The 18,724-nt window shown below is 38.8% G+C and overlaps 1 protein-coding gene and 1 long non-coding RNA gene across 2 annotated transcripts in view; one reads left to right on the forward strand and one right to left on the reverse strand.

Moving 5' to 3' along the window:
- Positions 1–18,724, forward strand: part of LOC113434965 (protein unc-13 homolog A) — a 128,702-nt gene that overhangs the window by 84,420 nt on the left and 25,558 nt on the right. Inside the window, 13 exon segments of the mRNA XM_087922771.1 lie at positions 4,050–4,118; positions 5,536–5,625; positions 6,309–6,443; positions 6,667–6,800; positions 6,949–7,034; positions 7,457–7,583; positions 9,160–9,256; positions 9,743–9,886; positions 11,100–11,183; positions 12,535–12,612; positions 13,566–13,654; positions 13,988–14,140; positions 16,017–16,140. Coding sequence (XP_087778897.1) covers positions 4,050–4,118; positions 5,536–5,625; positions 6,309–6,443; positions 6,667–6,800; positions 6,949–7,034; positions 7,457–7,583; positions 9,160–9,256; positions 9,743–9,886; positions 11,100–11,183; positions 12,535–12,612; positions 13,566–13,654; positions 13,988–14,140; positions 16,017–16,140 — 1,410 coding nt within the window.
- Positions 835–977, reverse strand: LOC148128403 (uncharacterized). The gene is made up of 2 exons (XR_015741319.1): positions 903–977; positions 835–864 (listed from the first exon to the last, which is right to left on the reverse strand). It is a non-coding gene; the product is annotated as an uncharacterized LOC148128403 (long non-coding RNA).

Consider the following 18,724-nt stretch of genomic DNA (forward strand, 5'->3'; position numbering starts at 1 on the left):
AATGCTACCATGGGAAATGATTGACTGGTGTGTCAGGATGTCCACTGCAGGCAATTCAAAAGCATTGATGATGACGGTTGTGACTCATGTAAAAACAGGGCTGGGTTTCAGTTGCATGGGCAGGGCTGCCATCTTGACTTTTTTGACCCCTCTGTAGATGTCTCTGTTTCTGATGATATTGGCTAGTAGTTCATATTTTCCAGCACAAGGCCTAGCAAGGAACAGACTCATTTAAGAGGCTGAACTCAGCCAATTTCTTAATCAATGAAAGAAATTAAACTCTGAGATGCTTTTGAAAGGCTTATTTGAATTTATTCCCAAAATTTTGCCTTAAAAAGACAGTTAGAAATAACAACAATAATAATAATCTTCCATCCTGCAACAATATATGTAACATTGTCAAACTATCCCAGGTTCTTGGTAAGGACTCAATAAAAAGACAAGAATGCCAAACCCAGTCTGAACATCTGGCTGACTGTGCGATTAATAACAACAACAATAACAACAATAATAATAACAAAATAATAATAATAGTATAAAAATAAAATCAATATTAAATTATACAATAATAATAAAAACAACAATAACAACAACAATAATAATATACACAGACTACAGCATGAAGTCACAGCTGCCAGTTCTTTAACTGCTGCAAAAATATTAATTATTATTGCTATTATTTTGATACATTTAAATGTTCTGCTTTTAGTTGTTGATAAAACTGATACCTGAAGAGTCTAGTATCCTAACTTTCTGTTTGTTTTTGTTTTTTACATTCCCAATTTCATGGGCCATTTACCTCAGCTTTCAGTTTCTTTAGGTTTTTGTCACTGCAGGACACTTGTACGTATATCTGAGGATCACCTCAGATATACGTACAAGTGTCCTGCAGTGACAAAAACCATTTAAGCCTCATCATTTTTCATAAGTAAAATGACACATATAAAAAAAAAGATGCAATTATTCCACCCACAAACTGTGCCCGAAAGCCCCACCATTGAATCAAGATTATTTTTCTCTACTACTGTGCTGATTCTCCACAGTATGCTTTTGCATCAAATCAAACATTAAATACAATGATTTATCATACAGCCATTGTACAGGTAGTTCTCACTTAACTGGTTGCTTAACAATAATTCAACGTTGTACTTCTAGAACTTTCTGGTTTGGCACAGCAGCCAAACAGGACAGGTACAGACTTCAAAGGATAGTTAGGCCTGCAGAAAAAAAAACAATTACAACCAGCCTGCCTTCCATTGAAGGCCTGTGTATTGTACAGGTCAGAAAGAAGGCTGAGAAAATATCTACAGACCCCCTCACATCCTGGACATAAACTGTTTCAACTCCTTCCCTTGGGATACCGCTACAGGGCATTGCATGCCAAAACAACTAGATACAATAAGGTAGTTTTTTCCTTTGTGCCATCACTCTGCTGAACACCTAATTCCCACAGCACTGTCTTACGTCTAAGGATATTTGCCCATGTAATGGGGCTGTATGACTATTATCCATCTCATCTTTCCTACTACCTTCTCCAATTAGTATCTTATGATTATATTACTTTGTTGTTTGTATGTACACTGAGAGTTTATGCACCAGAGACAAATTCCTTGTGTGTCCAATCACACTTGGCCAGTAAAGAATATCCTATCCTATTCTATTCTGTTCATTGTAACCAACTCCCAAAAAGTTACTGCAACCCATCCTTAAAGTTACAAGTGCCATCCCATACTCCCACAGTTATGCGATTGCATTTTGGGTGCTTCACAACCATCTTGCACTTACGACCAGCTGCAGCGCTCAACACTCACATGAATGTGATTTGCAATGCTTTCGCCAGTTTCTGATTTTTTTAAAAAATCCCCATTTGGGAGAATGGATTCATGTGATAACCACATAATTCATACAACGATTGCAGCGGCTCACATTACAGTGGTTGTAAAAATTGATCATAATATCACATTAGATCACGTAATTATCCATTTAAGGACCACAAAGACTTTTCATAATTTTATCGTAGTTGTTAATTAAGTGAGGACTACCCAAATTCTTGCATTTAAGTTTTCCCTCCCCCAATAGCTTATCAATATGTATTATTGAATAATAAGAAAATAAATCTGTAGCAGAGAAACACACCTAAAAATAACACTGATGCTGTAAAATGCACAGTTCCGTCAAATTGCTTCCCCTACAACATTTTATCAATTAACTCAAACACAAAAGTAACATAGATGAAATGAAAACCCCACCAATGACCTGAAGAAACTAAAGATATAACAAACTATTATTCAAATCAAAATTAAAATAAAAGAGCATTATAAATCAAACAAGGGAAGCACATTTTCATAGAACAGCTTATATAACATATTTATGATGATAAATTGATATAACTCTAGGGAGAAGCTTTTGCTATAAAACCTCCTACCACTCGATCTGCCCTTGTTGTTTCATCAACACAGAGAACACATATTATTTGTTTTCACAGTTTATATTCTGCCTGAGAATGGCAGATATTTCTATGGAAGTATCCTATATTTTTCTTTATTCATGCCTCCATGCTCAAATTTGTCATTGCCTCTGTTGTGTCGTTTAGGCTTGATTTTATCAGGGTTGGAACTGGAAGCTATTTTCTTATTCTTGACCCTATGTCAAAATGGCATCTCAGCCATGGAAAGAATGATAAATTATCACAGATGTTACACTGAAGAATTGGGTAAAAAATAATGAGAGTACATGGCTGACATTCCACCGACAAAGATCCTTGATACACAAACTGTCAGCAACTACACTTACAACACAATCCTAACATACACTTTTTCTCCACATGAGCCTGGCTTGTCTTAATGGCGGGCATGGGTCTGGTTTCTTAATATCACTGAGCCATGTTAGAAAGAACAGCAAATGTGGCTGTAGCCTGCTAGCCAGGAGGGAGTTTGTTTGACACCAACCTGGCAATTTGACAAACGTTTCATACCCTGCATGGCTGGCTGTGCGTGCCCAGTGTTATTAAGAAACACAGCATCAGCTGGGACTAGGCCTCAGAAAGCCAGGGATGGAAGGGCAGGGAAACATAGTTAAAAGGATGGGAGTTAGCCTATGTGATTGGATTGGGGAAGACTGGGGTATCCTAAGGGGTGGTTATTTTCTAAAGGACTGTTTTGCTCTTTGCATGCAATGTCGCACCAATGCTAAATCCCTTGTCTCCTCTGCTTTGCTCAAGAATCTTTGAGAACTGTGGTAGTAATGATGGCAGAAGCATCTTAATCAGGAAATCTTGCTTGATACACCCCAATAAGTTAAACCAATCCTAGTCAGGTACAGGAAGTTGGGACCAGAGTGGGCAATTTTTCCCAGGGTTCCAGATGTCAGCAAAGAAGAAATTTGGAGCTACAGGTTGCCCATCCCTGGATTAAAGAATCAAATCTGATTTTCCTTTTTTCTCTCTGCAAAAAAACAGAACAAAGTTCTGGAGCTTATTACTGTAGCAGTGGGCACTTACAACAGCATCTTTAAGGTCAGATAGTCAAGTGGGATTGTTCCCCAATAAAGTTCTCCATGCATAGGTTTTGCCAAGTTCACAGATCCAATTTTTGGATCAAGACATAAGCAGCTAAACCAGGATTCCATAAAGAGAGAACTGGAATTTCCAGTGGATTGCCATTTACTCCAAAATGTGGGCGTCTTATTCTTTCTCTGTAAGTCTGCAACAAAAACTGTAATTGTGCTTCAATCTGGAGTGCTCCTCGTGAAAAGAAGATGGTAAGGGTAATTAGGAGGGAAGTGTGGGGTGGTGGTGGTGGTAGGATTCTTCCAACTAACGTCCAAAAAAAGATAGGCCAAGTAAGATCATTTGTAGGTGTCTTTTAGCTTTGCATCATTCAACCAGTTCCCTGCCCTAAAGTTCAAGAATGATTCCTTAATCCTGATTATATTAACTTGATAAAGCCTGAACCAAGTTCAAGACCAACGGTGGGGCACGGAGGGAGGGGGTTCAAGGTCTCGCTATTTTAACTTCATTTACCTGCTTTTGGGGCTCTCTCTTTTTGCAGAAAGAACGGTTTGTCAAACTGCTGGACCAGCTACACAATTCCCTGAGGATTGATCTATCAATGTATCGGGTAAGGAGGGGCATTTGCTTAGAATGGGGAAACAGGCAGATATTTTGAAGTAATCAAGGGCTGGTTTCTTGAATTTTCATTTGTCGTTGTATGAAAAGAAGCAAGTTTTTAGTCCTCCTTTCTTTATGTAGATAACAAGGAGCACAATATCTAAACATTAAACTTGCTCCCAGTTTTCTGGTTCGTTCGTTCATTCATTCATTCATTCAACATGCTTATATGGTTACCTATCTCCAAAGGCACTCTGGGTGGTTTAGAAAGATAAAACCAAACTTACAATTCCATTAAAGAAAAATCAAATCAAATCTCGCTCAAATCTCCCCTCTCAAATCTCAAATCTCAATAACAATTTAAAAAGCAGATCCACATGCATATCAGAGCTCTATTATTCTGTGTTCTGCTAACTTCATGGCCTAAGTGCCTGGAGGAATCACCAGGTCTTCATGGCCTTCCAGAAGTCAAAGCTGTCCATATCTCAGAGGGGAAGTTGTTCCACAAAATAAGGGCTATGATAGAGGAGGCACACTTCCTAGAACTCACCAAGTCATACCGTTTCACTGATGGAGTGCCCAGTCTGGTATGGCAGACAAAAACTATCAGAGAAACATGGATCAAAAAGTAATCCATGTTGTACAGGGCATTTATAGAAAGTACAGAAAATGACCTTGAAAAAGATAAACCAGTTCCATTCACAGAGCAACCAGGCAAGAGAGCAAGTTTGGTCTAGTGGTTAAGGCACTAGGCTAGAAACTTGGAGACTGTGAGTTCTAGTTCCTGTTTAAGTATGAAAGCCAGCTGGGTGACTTCAGGCCAGTTACTTTCTCAGCCCAACTCACCTCATAGGATTGTTATTATGGGGAAAATGGGAGAAGGAAGGGGTATTGGATATGTTTACCACCTTGAGTTATTTATAAGAAATAATAAACGTGAAATTTAAAAAAAATCTAAAATCTAAACTGAAGCCCAAAAGAATCTGAGAAGAGGAAGAAATTAAAGAATCCTGACAGATGTGAGGATTCTGACAGAGCTTTCTCCTGTTACTAGTCAGGGTCAATTCAGATTGCAGTGAAGTTTTTTACAATAGCATTTTAAGCATTTCACATGTATGGGGGTGAGGAATATCTGATTGATTTAGTGGTGAATGAAGCTCACAAGTGTATGAGTGGGGGAATCTTTTATCACCACCAATTTAGACACCACCAGCATTAGTAATTTCCCTTAGAGTGAGAACCAATTGTCTTTCCCATCCTTATTTTCAGTTGATATATACAGGTTTGTCTTATTAAGAACAATAGTATTGCCAGAAAGTAGTCTATAAAGATTTGCACAAGCAGATTAAAGACAGTAGTGTGGAGTGTAGGTTCACAGATGAATGAAGGCGTATCAAATGATTGCTGCAATTTCTCTTATTTCTCAGAATAATTTCCCTGCCAGCAGTCCTGAAAGACTGCAGGACCTTAAATCAACAGTGGACCTCTTGACCAGCATCACTTTCTTTCGGATGAAGGTAAATCTCTAGCTCTTCCGTCCTGGAAAGATGGAAGACGATGTCATTTTGTGCTTCCTTAATTTCTGGTATTACTTATTGTGTGATTTAATCTGATTTAGAGTTGTGTAGGAATAGCCTGTTCCATTTTTCCAAAACTCTAGAACTAGCCCAACCAAATTCAGATCTCTCTGACCCTGGTCTCAATCTAGAGAGTGATTCAGAAAAATAGAAGCTTTACAAGAATATGCCTGTTGGGTCAAGAGATATTCTTGGTAATTAAAATAATAGGATTGTAAAACTGGAAGGGATGGCTATTCACTTTCTGTTTTAAAAATCCAATGAACGGGAGCCTACCACCTCCCTAGAGAAGCTGTTCATTGCCAAGCTGTTCTTAATTCTAAAAAGCTTTTTTTCATATTAAAGTGAAATTTGCTTTTCTGTATTGTAAATCCTGCATATTGAGTTGAAAATTAACAGGTCTTGATTTGTTTCCGGGTGATACTCCTCCAGATATTTCCTATCCCTCTCACATATTTTTTTCCTCTGGGCTAAACACAATCAGTTTCTTCAGTCTCTCCTTTTAAGAATTATTTTCCAATCATCCTTTATGTGTCTTTTAGTCTGATGCTTTTTAAAGTAGGCACTATATTAGTTAATGGCTTCTAATAATTAGCACCTCTCCTTATTGCTGTTTTATGCAGGTCCAAGAACTTCAGAGTCCACCACGAGCCAGTCAGGTGGTGAAGGATTGTGTGAAGGCCTGCCTCAACTCAACTTATGAATACATCTTCAACAACTGCCATGAACTCTATAGTCGTGAATACCAAACTGATCCTGTGAGTGGGTCGGCACTACTCTATTGTGGATGCCTTTGGCCATGTTGACTGGGAAATATAGGGGCTGGAGAAGTGATGAAAAGCATCACTTTGAGGAATCTAATGAAGCCCTACTCAGTTTTCATCTCTCCTTGATCTTCTGGTTTCTACAAGGGGACAGGATGAGTTGGCTAAATTAATGTGTATTTTTTCCTTGTTCTTCCTTCCCATCCAATCATCCTAGACCAAGAAGAGTGAAGTGCCACCAGAGGAACAGGGGCCCAGCATCAAGAATCTAGACTTTTGGTCCAAACTTATAACCTTGATAGTATCAATCATTGAGGAAGATAAGAACTCATACACACCCTGCCTCAACCAGTGAGTACTGTACATACCAAGAGTGCTCAAAAAAGGGGAAAGGAAATGCACGAATCATTAAGTTCCCAGTCATTAGTGGGATTCAGGTATCTTCGTGAATTTTTCATGTTGACATGAAAGTGAAGCTCTGCCTTTGAATTCTGAACAGATTCCCTCAGGAGCTGAATGTTGGAAAGATCAGTGCAGAGGTTATGTGGAATCTTTTTGCTCAGGACATGAAGTATGCAATGGAAGGTGAGCCTTCTTGGAGTCTTAAGAAGTGGTTGCACTACTCATCGTTATAAAAACATGTTCATGTATCTTCTCCCTCCCTCCATGTTTTATTGGGCTTCTGATCTTTCTGGACAAACTGGGATTGTGCCAAACCATATACCCAGGTTAAATGCATATAAAAACATTTTCAGAGGAGACCATCCACCTTCCAATTCATTCACAGGTTTAAGCCCTTATCTCACTTCCGCCCTGGCTATGTGCATTCCCCATCCATCCTCACTTTTCTTCTATTGCTTCCCACAATTTGCTTTTGGATCTTGTTTTATCTCTGAAGATAGCTAACTCAGTAGTCAGATCCTGAAAGCCTGTTGCAGGAATTGTGATTCCCATCACTTCTTACTTCTTTCTCTTTCATTCTCTTCTTCTCTTCCATTACTATGCAGAGCATGACAAACATCGGCTATGCAAGAGTGCTGACTATATGAACCTGCACTTTAAGGTGAAATGGTTGTACAATGAATATGTCACAGATCTTCCATCTTTCACAAGTCGGGTTCCTGAATACCCTGCGTAAGTCCATTTGTTTTTTTCCTCATGCTTAAACCTTGACCTTGCTTACCATAAACCGACTTTGAAATTTCTGATCTTCCCAAACTTTAAATGTTTACCTCCATGAAAATATTTAAAGCTATTTGGGATATTTGGGAAGCTCAGAAATTTTCAAAGTACACTATCATTCCAAAAGAATATTGAGTTGACTTTTGCAGAACCCATATGAGCGTTATTCAAGATAAAGATATACTAAAAGAATCAAAACACCACATTTCACAAAAATGGTAGAATTAGAAAATATAACTAGTACAGGCTAAATTCAACGTACAACCACAATTGAGCCCCAAATTTCTGTTGTTAAGTGAGATTCGATAGGTGAATTTTGCTCCATTTTATGACCTTTCTTGCCACAGTTGTTAAGTTAATCACTGCAGCTGTTAAATGAATCTAGCTTCCCCACTGACTTTGCTTGTCAGAAGGTCCCAAAAAGTGATCACATGAATGGAACAGAACAGAATAGAATAAAATAAATAGAATAGAATTCTTTATTGTCCAGATGTGATCAGACACACAAGGAATTTATCTCCGGTGCATAAGCTCACAGTGTACATATAAATAGCAAGTAATAGGTCATGTGTCATAATCATTGCCCACACAAATTGACCCCAGGACAATATAACCATCAGAAATATGAACCAGGTGCCAAGTGTCTGAATTTTTATCATATGACCTCAAGGATGCTACAATGGTCATAAGTATGAAAAATAGTCTTAAGTCACTTTTTTTAACTGTTGTAACTTTAAATGAACTGTTGTAAGTATAAGGTATACCTGTACAAGATATAACAGTGAACAGTGAAGGTATAATTTTAAGAACTGATTCTTAAAAATCAGTTCTTGCTTGGTGACTGCTTAAGGTAGGAACTGTACTTGTAAGAAGGATCTAAGGGCAAGCCTCAGGACAGGCCTCATATTCTGCCGTTTCTGGGTGCTACCCATTTCTCCAGACCAACCCATTCAGTGGCCCCACTTCAAATTATTCAAACTGTTTATTTGGTTCTGTTTTATGTCCCACCATGCACTGAGCTTCACAAGAACTTTCTTTTGGTCAGACTGAACACTTGTGGTCAAGCAGAAGCTTGAGCAGCCATCTGTCAGGATGCATTCATTTGAATTTCTGCATTAAGCAGGGGGCTAGATCTCATGGTCTCAATGGCCCCTTCTAACTAATATTTTAGGAGAAAAATTCCAGAGATCACCTTTTTTCAGTTTTTAGAAAATTAATGCCTGTTTCTTTAGATTTCTTCTGAAACTGCACTAAGAGATTTTATACCTCTAAAACTAACACTTGTTAGGGGGAGAACTTCAAAAAGATTTACTTTTTTTACTTTTCATTCTTTTCTTTTACTTTTCATTCATTAAAGAAAAAAACTACTTTGTTTTTAACCTGTTTTTAATGACATTTTTAGAGCTTGGTAAGTTCTGATGAAAAACTGAACAAAACTCTTACCCATCCCTATTTCAAATTCTCTTGAATTGGCTAGGATAGATTTTCTTGATTTCACCCTTACACTTTTTTTCATTTGTTTCTCTAGATGGTTTGAACCTTTTGTTATCCAGTGGCTGGATGAGAATGAGGAAGTGTCACGAGATTTCTTGCATGGAGCATTAGAACGGGACAAGAAAGATGGGGTAATGTATCAGGCTGAAGATTTGCATCTGATTTCACCACCACTGTAATTATAATAATAATAAAAAACAACCTCAGAACTGAATTCTGTTGGAACACTGCTCTTTGTGGCAACTTTTGATGGAGACATATTTTAGAAAGAGCCAGTGTCGTATAACAATGAGCATGTCAAACATTTATCCACACAACATTGCAACTATTATTATCTTATAAATTGTCCGATGAATATTCTGTTAATTCACCAGAATTCCATCTTTCACTTCAATCACAGAACATAAGTTTTGAGAACAAAAGTTATCAAGTTTGGGTTTTGTCATCTCTGGATAAGACTAGAAAAAAGGCCTTTTTGGGTGGTTCAGTAATTCACTGTCAGAATAGGCAATAATGAGTTTAGCAAGATAAATGTTCTAACTCAGGCAATAGCAGTTTCCTGTTTTCCATCTCAAAGAAGTTGGCTTCTCATTCAACTTTCTTGGGTCTTTTTCCAGTTCCAACAAACCTCAGAACATGCCCTCTTCTCCTGCTCTGTGGTTGATGTCTTCTCCCAGCTCAACCAAAGCTTTGAGATTATCAAGAAGTTGGAGTGCCCTGACCCACAGATTGTAGGCCATTACATGCGCAGGTTTGCCAAGGTAAGGAGCAGTTCCTCTGCTATGGTCACTACTGATGTGTGCTTATAATTTCTGCCTTTGAAATGATAGCAAGGAACAACAAGTTGACCAGCCCAGGAATCTTTCTGAACTAAAAGCCATTGCTAGGAAGACCAAAACACCTTCAGAGTTGATCTTATTGTTCCACCTTTTTATAGAAGGTTTCAATAGCTATAGAAGGTCAATTTCTATTTGACTCAAGAATATTATGAAGACTTCCACCTAGCTGCTAGGTAAAGCGAGATAAAGATTGTGGCTGAGGGTTAGAAGAAATTGGTAAGATTAAACTTGAGCATAAAGCAGATTTTTTTTTGCTGGGAATCAATACAGAAAGATACAATAAGGAACTAATGTATCTAATAATACACATGATTACGGCAGCAAGATTAGTGTATGCTCAAAAGTGGAAAGTTAAGGAAATTCCCAATGAAACCAAGATAATTAAAAAGATATGGACACACACCGAAATGGATACATTAATGTTGGAAATAAAAAATAAGGACGAGACTGAATACTATAAAGTATGGGATAAATTTTACCAATGGTGGGGAAAAAAGGACTTAAAATTAAAATAAGATAAGGATGTTAAGATAGTAGCTTAGAAATAAGGAAAATTACTGTAATGTATAAATGTATATGTTATGTAAATTTGTATTATATGCTATCCATAATCGATATGTATGACAAATAGGTTTCTCAGGATGATTACACCACGTTCATTATTTTTATTGTTTTTGTTCAATATTTTTTTAAAAAAAATTAATTAAAAAAAAGATTGTGGCTGGGGAATGGAGCTGTATGCTGATTTAGGCAGATCTTGGGTATGATACAGAAATATTCAATGTCCATGATAGAAAAGAACTGTTTCCAGCTATTAAACATATTAGATAAAATGGAACTTTCCTTCTCAGAGTTATATATCTCTAAGAGTGGCCTTATCCTCAATTCCTGTTTTTATGGCTTGCCTGGAAGTATTTGTATAATTATTGTTGAAAAGGAGACACTGACCATGTAGAGTCCATCCATCTACCAAGCTAGGACTTGCTGGCTGAAGAATGCTGAAAATTGTGATCCAGCACACATAAAGGGCATCATATTGGGGAAGGCCTTGCTATTCCACAGCAAATCACAATTTGATCACAATGTCTGTTCAAATTCTCCTTCTCTTTCTTATCAACTTCACTTTGCTTTTCAGACCATTAGCAATGTCTTGCTGCAGTATGCTGAGATCATCTCTAAAGGCTTTGCTTCCTACTGCTCCAAGGAGAAGGAAAAAGTGGTGATGTATTGCATTCCTGCCTTCGGTTTCTGACGTGCTTTTTGTTTTAAAATCTTCCCGCAGAACCGGGGATCCCAAGGAGCCCAATGAGCTCCATTATGGGGATGGGGGTGGAACAGTTTGTTTATTTCTATTTATTTATCAAATTTACATGCCACCAATTAGGAATAAAGGAAACAAGGATGTTGCTGTTGTGAGTTTCCTGTGGCAAGTAGGAATTGGATTAAGATGGCCTTCAAGACCTTTCTTTTGTTTTCACAGACGTTAAAAGTTGTACAAGAAGTGAACATGAATAGGGATAATTGGCTTTTCCAGCTTTGAAGGGTCCTTGGTACTCTCTGAGCTTAGTAATTTTCTTGCAGATGTTTTATTACCCAAACCAGGTAACTAATGATGTTATGTAGTTTGGGTAATAAACCATTTGCAGGAAAACAAGAGAGCACCAGGATCCTTCATTTCAACCCTGAGCTGCACATGTTCTCTGTATTGTTTTTCTAGGTTTTTTTGCTGGAAGTTAATAATGGCGGTCCGATGCATCTAAAAATTACCTTTATTGCTTTACTATTTCAGAACTTTACCTTGCAGTCTCCCTTAATATTAGTTTAATAGAAGTTAGAACTGCGGAGGATGGACCAACAATATTGATTTAACAGAGCTGAGTTAACTAACATTGCCCTGAAACTGGAATACCTTAAAATCACAGAATTGGGAGGACCTCATATGTAATCTACTCCAAGCTTCTCTTTGGTGCAGGTTCTGCTAAAGTCAGATAGCACTTTATTGCTTTATAGTGTTTTACATCCCTCTCTAAGCAATTTACAGAGTCAGCATATTGCCCCCAACAATCTGGGTCCTCATTTTACTGGAAGGAAAAATTAAGGATGGAAGGCTGAGTCAACATTGAGCCTGGTGGGATTTGAACTGGCAAATTATAGGCAGCTGGCAGTCAGGAGAAGTAGCCTGCAGTACTGCACTCTAATCACTGTACCACCACGACTGTATAATAATAATAAAAAAAATCCAGAGTTGTGCATTAACTGGGGAGTTTGCAAAATGTTTGGAAGACAGCAATGGAAAACCGCTTTAAGATCATGGCTCGTGTCAGTTTGTCAGATGTCAGCCTCAGTTTAAAGCCCTTCAGCAAAGGGAACACACCACTTCACCATTGCTTGATAATTCTTACCATCAGGAAGTTCCTCCAGAAATCTAACCTGAATCTCCTCCAGGGCAAGAGTTGCTTCATTTCATATCACAATTGATGCCCACGTCAACCCCAGTATTCATATGTGCGTTGATCAGAGATAGAACAGCCTTGAAATGTGTTTGTATATATGTGATTCTTCTGTTCCAGCCCTGTATCCTGATGAACAACATACAGCAGTTGCGTGTCCAGCTAGAGAAGATGTTTGAAGCTATGGGAGGGAAAGAGGTTTGCATTTTTGAATTATCTTGCACAGCTGGGCTGGAAGTGGACCAGACAGGCACAGAGAGACATGTTAGGTCTTAGTCACCTCTTGCAGGCATCATGTTGTTGTTCTGCAAGATCTCTTCTCCACTCATCCATTAGACCTGGAGGTTAGATTTGATTTCTCATCAATAAGGGAAAGGCTATTCTTTTATTTGGTTAAGGGGAGCGTTGATGGAGAAGGTGTGCTCAACCTGACATGCCCAAAGCTACAAATTCAAAAGATCCCTGAATCAATTCTGGATTCTTTGATTTCTCTCTTTTTTTTTTTTTGGCCTTCTCAAACTGGTACCAGGTGGAAAATTCATGAGACATCATACTAATTTAGCCAATCCCTAAAAATTTTTGCCTTTCTAAATACAATATAATAGACTTACATTAGCATCTCTTTAGACTGCGGTAGAGCATTTAAGCCATTCTAAGTAAATAAGTGAGGGATTTGGTGGCTAAAATGCTGAGCTTGTCGATCAGAAAGGTTGGCAGTTTGGCAGTTCAAATCCCTACTGCCACATAACGGAGTGAGCTCCCTTACTTGTCCCAGCTTCTGCCAACCTAGCAGTTCGAAAGCATGTAAAAATGCAAGTAGAAAAATAGGGACTACTTTGGTGGGAAGGTAACAGCGTTCTGTGTGCCTCCGACGTTTACTCATGCCGGCCACGTGGCCAGGGAACGCTGGCCCTTTGGCTTTGTAGCGGAGATGAGCACCGCCCCGCTAGAGTCAGGAACAATTAGCATTTATGTGCGAGGGGAACCTTTACCTTTAATTAAATAAGTAAGCAAATGCACATACATACAAACATGCATACATGTACAGTACATATCCCATTTGAGACAAATTTCTGGAAACTGGCTTCTATTATTTAAGCAGGGAGATTTTGGTTTTTGCTCATAATTATTGTTATTTTCTGTCCCATCAGTTGGACACAGAAGCCAGTGATATCCTCAAAGAACTTCAGGTGAAGCTTAACAATGTCTTGGATGAATTAAGCCGAGTATTTGCAACCAGGTAGGACGAGTTTGGAAGACAATGGGATGTTAACTTGAGGTCATTTCCCCGCAGAATACTTAATATTGGATGTATACAATGGAGTGGGGAAGGCAAACTGAATATTAGCCCCTTAATCAATGAAAGCCCAAGATTTATGACATTAGTTCAAGGTTTCTGGCCTAGCTTTCCTCAGTTTTGCATCCTTCAGCTCTATTGAGCCTACAATTCCCAGCCAGAAATTATGGGAGTTGCCAAGAGAGCATCTATCTGAGCAGGTGCCAGGTTAAGGAAGGCTAGTCTTGTCTCTCTCCTTTAGCAGAACATCAGGTGAACCCTTCTGTTTCTCTCCAGTTTTCAGCCCCATATAGAGGACTGTGTGAAGCAGATGGGAGACATCCTGAGCCAAGTGAAAGGCACCGGGAACGTGCCTGCCAGTGCCTGCAGCAGCGTGGCTCAGGATGCTGACAACGTCTTGCAGCCTATTATGGACCTCCTGGATAGCAAGTGAGTGCAAATCCAGGGGGTGTAAGGTAGAAATCTTAGCTATGGGTATTTATTTGTTGCATTTCTATTTCATTTTTAAAAATCATTTCAGTGACTTTTGATTCTGTATTTTTTTTTCCTTCATTAAACCACTTCCAGGTTCCCGACCTTTATTAAAAATAATGATTAACTTTCTTTCTATTATTCTTTGAGTAACAGTCAGAAGGATTTTTACTCAAGCAAGTTGTTAATGTATAAGTTGGTTGCTCTAAGATAATTTTTGAAGGCTAGATGCAGTCTGCTTACTCAGTGTTGGTTTTCTAGGCAGGTTATGTTTTTAATTATATATGCAGGGAGAAAATTCAATTCAAAGAAACATAAAAGCACCTCCATAGTGGGATATAGTCCAGCAATGATAGAGTCTTCTTTGTGGTCTGTGATTTGTACTGGTAACCCTTGACTTACAGCCATTTGTTTAGTGACAGTTCAAAGTTACAACAGCACTGAAAAATATGACTTACAACCAATCCTCACACTTAGGACCCTTGCAGCATTCCCACAGTGGCTTGGCAACTGGTGTGTATTTGTGATGGTCACAGGGTCCCATGGTCACACGATCGCCACTTGCCACTTTCCCAGACAACAAGCAAAGTCAATGGGGGAAGCTGAATTCACTTAACAAGCTCATTATAAATTTCATAAAAATCATAACATTTGATGTGACTCACTTGACAAATGCTGTGCTTACTAAAGCAAGTTCCATTCCCAACTGTGGTTGCAAATTGAGTTTGCCTGTATGATTATATTGTATGGTCCTGCTCCTCTTCCTGCATAGCTTGATAAATAAAGAGGAAAGTCAGCAGAAAAACAAATGCTCTCAACATTTTGACTTCTTCACTAACAGATTTAATAGATTAACAGAGTTGGAAGGGACCTTGTAGGTCATCTAGTCCAACCCTGCGCCCAAGCAGGAGACCCTACTCCATATCTGACAAATGGCAGTGCAATCTCTTCTTGAAAGTCTCATTAAGAAAACTCTGTGATTGTTGGACCTTTCAGAAACAGGCTGAAGTTGACACTGATTGCAACTTTGCTTCCTTAAGCATGGACAGTGTCAACCCTGAAGCTGGCCTGGCCGAAGCCATCTTGGAGCTTCAGTGCTGCCGCACTATAGCTGAGGGATAGGAAGGGGGCATTAGAGATAGCTGGAGCTGTGTAGTCAAAATAAAATACTTCCTCTTGGGAACTAAGGATGTTCTCACACCTGACCGGAGGAAGGAGGAGTGATGTCACCACACCAGCAGATGCTGCCTTGATTGGGCCATGTGACTGATTGTTTGGAATGTGGGGGGGGGACTTTCACTTTTAATTAGGTGAAAACTGAGGGACCCTTCGGAGTGAATTTTCAACAGATATGTGCCAATGTGATATTTCCAATAAAGCTATTCTTTAAGGAACCTACGTACTTCGGAGTTTTTGCTTGCAAGGGATCAATTACTTGGAACCCTGAGAGGCAGAAGTTTCCATATCTGCAAAATAAAAAAACCAGGTGACATTAGATGATCTCAAAGTTACATTTCCTATATTTCTTTGCTGCAATCTATGACTCCTTGGACTTTTGCAGTATAAATCAGGGTGGCTTCAACTGCCTTCCTAGCAATCTCAACTGCCGTATGATTTCTAGGACTGAGAAGATACTTGGGGAAACTTTGTTCATGTTCATGCATGCACATAAATAGGCATTTTCTTGATCATCTGAGCAGCACACATGATACTTGGACCCAAATTTGTCCATCCTATTCCTGGCCCAAAGTATTGGGGACTGTCACATTCATTCAGCTGTTATCCTTAAAAATGTTCATCCTCTTCTTTGTTGCATTAACTTTTTTCATTCTAGCTTGACTCTCTTTGCCAAAATTTGTGAGAAGACTGTGCTGAAGCGGGTGCTGAAGGAACTGTGGAAGCTTGTCATGAATACAATGGAGAAGACAATTGTACTTCCTCCACTAACTGACCAGACGGTGAGTCCTGCTAGTATGGGATGATCCTCTTTGTGGTCCCTGCAACCAACTTCCCAATATTATGGAAATGTGGAAGACCAGACATTTTGTGTACCATAAAGGGTACTTGGTATTCTGTCAAAAATATGCACTGGCCATATAACTCAGTAAGATTCTCAATTTGGATTTAAAATAGGTACATTTTGGGAATCTCATTGTTTGGATGTTTATTTCACAGAAACAAAATGCTATAACTTTTATGATGTCTTTAAAAGCTTGAGTCTATTTCTGCAAAGGTCAAAAGTAAAACTTTGTGGGAGGTGCTCAGGCTATGGCCTCTTCCTCAGAAGACAAATGGAACTAAATTAAAATTCTGTGGAATAATGTATTACAGTTTTCTTTAGACCTAACTCATGTCCTAAAATGTAAGAATGGGGAATACAGACACGAGCATTGCCCTGTCTTTCTTTCTTTGGATACTGTTCTCCTCCCCCTTCATATTTAGAAGGGACTTTCTACAGCAGGGGCCTAGATCTGTGGAAGTTCTCCATGCAATTCTGAACCTGGGAAATGAGGTTTGAAATTTCAGGTGAACTTCCATAAATAGATAGCTCTCCATTATGGATGATTCTCTTCTATGCTTGATAGGTGATGAAGATGTGACAGATATTATCCTTTAGAAATAGGGATTCTGTTTTGGGCACATGATTTACATTTGTGTGCAGTGTTGACTCTATGGTTCTTCTGAGTTACATTTAATCACTTCTGTGAATCAGTCATGGGAAGTGTTAGGATGTCCCAGACCTTTCTCCATTTTTCCAATTTTCAGAGGCCATTCTGTCCTTAAATTGCAGTAGTAGGCCAGTTTGAAGTTCCTTTCAACCAATTCTCTTAGCCCCTGTTTTAAAGGGCTAAGGTGGGATCTAAACTGACTGAACGGGAAAGAGGTTTTAGGAGTAGTTCTAGTGGCTTGCTTACAGCCTACCCATGTCATAGTTGGATAATCAAGGTTTGGTATAGGTAGGTTTTCTAGCCTAACTCAGAAAAAGAATAAACCTCAAATATCACTGTGGAAGCTACAGTTGCATCAGAGATGTCATTTTCAAAACCAACAGATATATCTCTAGATTGTTGTTGTTTTTTTACACTGCAGATGGTAGCTGGCATGACTAAATGTTCCTCTCTTCAAATAATTAAACATTAATTAATTTCTCTATAGAAAACCAGCATTTCTGGATCAAAAACTAGCTTTTTCTCTAATATGCAAATACATGTTCCAATGAGAGATTGTGATTCAGAGAGGCTTCATCTCCAATCTAGGATCACATGGGCAAACTCCCCCTTTCTTTAGAAGAGCAAATCTCTTTAGAAAAGAGGAGACCTCCGGAGTTCCAATTTAGGAAATGCTTGGAGACAAATGATGCAGAGACAAGACAAAGAGGGTGTGAAAGGAGAAAAATTACTTACACGTGGTAGTGTTCTTCCTGGGGTTCTCTCATCTTCTAACTAAAAAAGAGTGGTTTATAGCTATGGACGTTCTAGTGAAAGACCCAGTTGATAAGGCTGAGGGGGAAGTTCTCAAGAAGGTTTTTGGGAAATCAGAAAAGGAATGAAAAGATTTGAAAAGGTGGACGGTGCAGTGTTCAGGCTCTGAAAGCAAATAGATACAGGTAGTCCTCAACTTATTTATTCAATTAAATTTTATGTCGTGCGTCTCTCCTATAAGGTGATTCTGGGTGGCTTACAAGTTATAAAACAAGTAGAAAAATAATTAAAACATTAAAACTACACAGGTTAAGGTTATGGCCATAATTGCTAGGTGATGCAGTTGTTTAAATGAGTTGCATCCGATATTACAAACTTTTTGCTGAGGTTGCTAAGCAAATCACATGGCCGTTAAGCAAATCCAGCTTTCCTCATTGACTTTGCTTGTCAGAAACTGACTGGGAAGGTCTCAAATGGCAACCACCTGTCTTTGGGGTGCTGCAACTGTCATAAATACATGCTGGTTGCCAAGCACCCGAATTTTAATCATATGTGTTGTGACAGTCATGAGGAGCAGTTGTAAGTCAGTTTTTTCAATGTCATTGTTAACTTCAAACAATCATTAAATGACTGGTGTAAGTCGAGGACTACCTGAACTCCAGAGAGTCCATATTCTTGCAGCACCTGTCAGCAACTGCTCCCCAGAGAGCTGATGAGCCCCAACCTTTCTTGCTTTTTGGAAGCAAGCAAAGACAGCGCTATTCCGTCCTGCCTTTGATCCAAGGTGATTGCGGACACTGCTGGAATATTCAATAAAGAATACAATTGCTTTACTTTCTATTTATTTAACCTAATTTATTTTGTGTTACATTACTGAGGCTCCATCAGAATTGGGTTGTTATGCTTCTCAAATGTAGCAACTTGAAGATGTGTGAATTTCACCTCCCAGAAATCTTCAGCCAACATGGGAAATTCCAGAGGTTGAAATCTACACATCTTCAAGCCACCATAGATAAGAAAGAGAGTCTTAGGCAAACTCAACTTCTAGAGACTTTGTGGGTTGATGTGTATGTGTGTGTGCTAGGTCTTGAGAAATTCTGAGATTGGCAATTAAGGGAAA

The sequence above is a fragment of the Pseudonaja textilis genome, chromosome 1 (assembly GCF_049901715.1).
Source record: "Pseudonaja textilis isolate UNSWEBS1 chromosome 1, rPseTex1.2, whole genome shotgun sequence".
NCBI classification, from domain to species: Eukaryota; Metazoa; Chordata; class Lepidosauria; order Squamata; family Elapidae; genus Pseudonaja; species Pseudonaja textilis.